At 42.4% G+C, this 6,000-nt stretch overlaps 1 protein-coding gene across 1 annotated transcript in view; it reads left to right on the top strand.

The window, feature by feature from the left end:
- The first annotated feature begins 877 nt into the window (after window positions 1-877).
- The window catches only part of LOC117479719 (chemokine-like protein TAFA-5), a 40,902-nt gene continuing 35,779 nt past the window's right edge, over window positions 878-6,000 (top strand). The window contains exon 1 of the mRNA XM_034126808.1: window positions 878-1,095. Within this exon, the coding sequence (XP_033982699.1) occupies window positions 939-1,095 (157 nt within the window). The 5' untranslated portion in view covers window positions 878-938. The remainder of the gene's footprint in view (window positions 1,096-6,000) is intronic.

Here is a 6,000-nt window from a genome sequence, read left to right as displayed (position 1 = left end):
GACTCCCGGTGGATCTCTATGTATGTGAAGCAGCTGCCTGATCATTTCTTCTTATTCTTCTATTTAAATCTGTCCACCCTGCTGATGTCAAGTCGGATGGTTCCTCTAAAGATTATCTGGATCTGCACCATGTCTCTAACCAAGGACGGACTTTTACTGCTTTAAGAAAAAGAACATGTGCAACAAAACAGACTTCATCCATAATGACTGTTTTTCATTAAAAGCAGCATTGCCGTGTTGTTGCATGTTTAACTTCATTTATAAAGTCTCGCATTGATGATAAGTAATCACGGTGTCGTTTCTCTTCACTTCTGGGGGGATTTTGGAGACTCTTGAGGACTGGGAAACTCCACATCCGGAGCAGATTTTGTGTTTTTGAAGAACATGCTGAGGTGGAGGGGAAACACAAACCTCTGCTGCGTTTACCCTCCTGTGTTCTGTGTCTACTTTCATCAGTCCTGAATATTTGGATGCTTCAAGGCCCTCCACAATTTGCATTTGAACATATACAATGGCTGATCACCACTTCCATTGAATTCTGAGTGGGTTAGTCAACTTTGTAACACCTATGATGTTCCCGGTCAAAAATGAACACCATTAGGAAATGAATACGTAACCCTGGATGATGTTCTTCCATCAGATGGTACACACCCACAACATGTTAATTTTACATTTCCAGTGTCTATCCTTTGTATATTCACTGCAGTTATTCCTGTAAACCAGTAGTCTGAGACATTGTTTACAGCTTATTAAATAACATTTGGTGATGATTACTGGTTTTTGTGTTAATGTAAGAGCAGTTAAAACAGACCGGTGACATTTGACCGAGAACACCAAAGAAAAGGGGTGAAACGTATACGACAGGACGGTTAAAAAGCCTCCCCCGCTGTGGATTTGTAACATCTGGAACCTGGAGATGCCACCTGTCTCTGGGATGGATGAGTTGCAGTGAGGAGGCTCCAGGATATTCACAGTTTGGACTTTTTGGACAGAGTTTCTCCCTCATGCAGCTCCTCCGGCTGGCCTGGGCTCTGACTGCCGCCGCGGCCTGCTTCCTGATCCTCCTGATCCTCCACAACCACATCCTCAGAGAAGGTACGCCTGTGTGTGTGTGTGTGTGTGTGTGTGTGTGTGTGTGTGTGTGTGTGTGTGTGTGTGTGTGTGTGTGTGTGTGTGTGATTACATGTACAACAGAGAAAAAGCAGTGTAATATACAGAGGCTCAAAGTAGAGAGTAGAAACCCTAAAACGGTTGATGATTAATCCATTTATCATCTAAACCAGGCATGGGCAAACTAAGGCCCGTGGCCCATATACGACCCGTTGGGCTTTTTAATCCGGCCCGCCGAATATTGGTACAAATTGTCCAAATTATAGTAAAGACCGCATTCATTTAGCCTTTTTCCTGCAATACCCGACACAAATTACCTTAGCTGGAGTCGGCAACCCACCAAATACGTCACGCTTACATTGGAGGGGGTCAAGATTAACCTGAGCAATAACAGTTCACGGTTAGTAATACAGCGAATACAACTTGTAACAAGCAGTAGCGTTGAGAAAAGGGACTAGAACGCGACCACACACTTATAAAAAACACTTATATAAAGTCAGGCAACACTAACCAGCTTAGTGTGATTCTGTTTATTTTGTGTAGAAAACGGTTTATGCCACAATATGATAGCAACAAGTAGTCGAGATAGTCTGATTAGCTTCGGTTGCTATGCTAACATCACCTGTAGAATGCCAGAGAAACTTTCATAACAGCGTTGTGATGCCAAACAGCGTCAATTCAGACTGAAACACATTCACTTATGGGGATGGGGGATATTTATCAGCTGCTTGTGTGACAGTCGGAGAGTGAATACTTTACAGCGGCCGCTGCCGTGAGTTAACAGTAGAATAAACGAGCAGCGCTGCAGCGGGCGGTAATCCCGCTGAACCACATTAATAAACAATGCACCACGGCACTCTGGAGAAAGGTACAAGGTTGGAGAAGTAGTTATTTAATTTAATCTGGCTTCGTATGATTAAAAACGACCCGACGCAGTCCTCTATTGATGTTGTTGTGAGCGGTGTCGCGGAGAAAATCAGCGACGTAAAACTCTGTGTGGGTCATAAGAAGGCACGTAAACGGTTACGTCATGACGCAAACGATGACGCAATGACGCAATAACTCACCTTTGAACCTAATTCACCTTTGAACCTGCATCTGTAACAATGAGTGGACCAAAGAAAAGAAAAGTCAACATTGAGTGCCGAGTGTATAATGAGGAGTGGACAGCTAAATATTTTTTCACCGATCTGCTACTGGCCCGGCCCGTCTGTTACATTTTAAAACTCATAGTGGCCCCCGAGCCAAAAGGTTTGCCCACCCCTGATCTAAACTGCATACCTGTGAACGAATGAATACATGCTGTAGGAGCCAACATGCTAAGTTAACCTGTCGTTATTGCTTCCTTATTCTCATCATTTGTTAACACCACACATTGGTAATTGGTCATTTCTGGTAATTGTCACATGGGTGTGGTTAATGGTATTTAGGTAGTATGACAATGGGCGTGAGCTTAGCTGTGGGATCTTTTGTTGACTCTACGGTTCTGCTTGGTTATTGTCTATTTATCTGTTTTATTTAATATCCTTAACTTCAGTACGGAGTTTATTATAAAGACACGTCACAGAGATGAGCAAAGTTTAACCTCTGATGTGATGATGATGTGGGCCGCCCCCGTCGACAATTTACTAGCGGTATTTACTTGCGGTACCGAGGTGGGCCGGCGGTACCGAAGTGGGCCGGTCGAGAGTCCCGGGCTGATTTTTAGTCCCAGTCCGCCCCTGATACCTATATATATATATATCACATGTTATACTGCCGCTCTCCATCCCCCTGAAACCCCCCCTCTACACCTGCACACCTGCTAACTCTCTCCCTGTCGACTCACTCCCTCTCAGCAGACTGTCGGCCATCTGTTCAGCCGGTTTGACTTTTAGCTTCTCGCCCACCAGACTGTTTACCCTCCGCCTGACCCTGTTTATTTTGCCCGCATGGTGGAGGACATATTCAGATGTTTTACTGAATTAAAATGACTAATACACCACTTTGGAATAAACCAATCTAAGTTAAAATGAGTTTTATCAACTAAATGTACTTTTCTATTATATACTGTATGATTTTTCTTGATTTATATACAATAAATTGATGTTGTATGTTATGGCATGGACGTTTTAACTAATAAAAATAATAATAATAATAATAATACATGATACTTGTATAGCGCTTTTCTAGAAACTCAAAGAGCTTTGACAGAGAATTAAAAAAAACAACAACAAAAAACAAAGAAAAATACAAAAAAGAGATAAACAAAACAGATAATAGGGGGGGGGTGGTCAGTGGTTGAATGCAGTGTTGAACAGGTGGGTTTTGAGCAGAGTTGGGTGTAATAATATTACTTTTGTCGGTAACGGAGTAGTGTAACGCGTTACTTTTATAATTCAGTAATCACACTACAGTTACTAACATTGCCCCGACACGCGTTACTTCGTTACTTTTATAAAATCAGTCATAATCACACTGACAGACAAGAGGGGTTTCCGCCGCAGGTTTATATGTACGTAATCTGCGCGACTTGCACGTCCATATCTCCACATGCAGTGCTGCATAAACATGGCAGAGTCAGCGATAACTTTCGAGGGGTTGAGGTATGCCCATTATTTTGAGTTCGTCCGAAGAATAGACAGGAATGTGACGGTGAGGTGCAAACTGTGTCCAGGCCAGAAGCTGTTATACACTGCTGCAAACACCACGTCAAACCTCAACAAACACCTGCAAAGAACACATGCTAAGGTGAAGCTAATAGCTAAGGACCGGACCCCGAACCCAGAGTGAGGATGTTGTGCGCCGCCGCCGACTCTGAAGCGGCACAAATTAGAATTTGGAGGACCGGTAACCATGCAGAGATGGACAGGCTTGTAGCATCCTTCATAGTAGAGGTAATGTTGCCCATTTGCACAGTGGAATCACCATCGCATCGTTCAGAGATATACTGCGCAAAATACAGATAGCAGGAGACAGAGGACAGCCATAGTCAGAGCTATCTGGATCAGTCTTATGCGACAATGGAAACTGAACTAAAGAGAACATTTGAAACTTTAGCAGTCTGCGTGATCTGCCTGTAGGGAGGGGCGGGCCGCCCCTGCGAGTAAAGTAACGAGTAAAGTAACGAGTAAAGTAACGAGTTACTTTATGTAGAGAGTAACGAAGTAGTGTAATATATTACTTTTTTTAAAAGTAATATGTAATATGTAATATATTACTTTTTTTTAGTAACGACCCCATCTCTGGTTTTGAGTGATGTTTTGAATGCAGTGAGGGAGGAAGAATCTCTGATGGATTGGGGTAGTGAGTTCCAGAGGGTGGGTGCAGCAACGGAGAAGGCTCTGCCTTATACTACAGCAATGCATCTTATTCTTTAAGATCATCATATGTCTGTTTTTTCTACATTTTTGGCTATAAAATCATTGTTCTTTCTACGAACAGTTTTCTCATCCATTTTTTCAAAAAGCTATCTGAACATTTTTGGACCAGTTTTCAGACCTTCTACATTTACTGTTCGAGAGTTTTCACACATTTCTCAAGTCTTGTTTAAACTTGTGCTTCTATTGGCTAGCGCTCCAACACATTGTACGTGATAGGCTAAGGGGCGGGACATCTCTAAACGGTTGCCCAATCACAACAAAGCCGGCCAGCTAACCAATCAGAGCAGACTGGGCTCTGGTTTCAGACAGAGGGTGAAAAGAGGTGCTGCAGCACAGGCAGTATGAGAAAAATAAAGAGCTTTTTGAACATTAAAGCATGGAGACATGTCCCAGTAGAGACACTACATACTGATATACACCTGAACATCAGCAGGAGAGGACTCTTTAAAGTAGAGACACTACATACTGATATACACCTGAACATCAGCAGGAGAGGACTCTTTAAAGTAGAGACACTACATACTGATATACACCTGAACATCAGCAGGAGAGGACTCATTAAAGTAGAGACACTACATACTGATATACACCTGAACATCAGCAGGAGAGGACTCTTTAAAGTAGAGACACTACATACTGATATACACCTGAACATCAGCAGGAGAGGACTCTTTAAAGTAGAGACACTACATACTGATATACACCTGAACATCAGCAGGAGAGGACTCTTTAAAGTAGAGACACTACCTACTGATATACACCTGAACATCAGCAGGAGAGGACTCTTTAAAGTAGAGACACTACATACTGATATACACCTGAACATCAGCAGGAGAGGACTCTTTAAAGTAGAGACACTACATACTGATATACACCTGAACATCAGCAGGAGAGGACTCTTTAAAGTAGAGACACTACATACTGATATACACCTGAACATCAGCAGGAGAGGACTCTTTAAAGTAGAGACACTACATACTGATATACACCTGAACATCAGCAGGAGAGGACTCTTTAAAGTAGAGACACTACATACTGATATACACCTGAACATCAGCAGGAGAGGACTCTTTAAAGTAGAGACACTAGATACTGATATACACCTGAACATCAGCAGGAGAGGACTCTTTAAAGTAGAGAAACTACATACTGATATACACCTGAATATCAGCAGGAGAGGACTCTTTAAAGTAGAGACACTACATACTGATATACACCTGAACATCAGCAGGAGAGGACTCTTTAAAGTAGAGACACTACATACTGATATACACCTGAACATCAGTAGGAGAGGACTCTTTAAAGTAGAGACACTACATACTGATATACACCTGAACATCAGCAGGAGAGGACTCTTTAAAGTAGAGACACTACATACTGATATACACCTGAACATCAGTAGGAGAGGACTCTTTAAAGTAGAGACACTACATACTGATATACACCTGAACATCAGCAGGAGAGGACTCTTTAAAGTAGAGACACTACATACTGATATACACCTGAACATCAGCAGCAGAGGACTCTT

Source organism: Trematomus bernacchii, unplaced genomic scaffold (assembly GCF_902827165.1).
Source record: "Trematomus bernacchii unplaced genomic scaffold, fTreBer1.1, whole genome shotgun sequence".
NCBI lineage: Eukaryota > Metazoa > Chordata > Actinopteri > Perciformes > Nototheniidae > Trematomus > Trematomus bernacchii.
The sequence above is the reverse complement of the archived record's forward strand: the minus strand, read 5'-3'. Positions and strand labels throughout refer to the sequence as shown.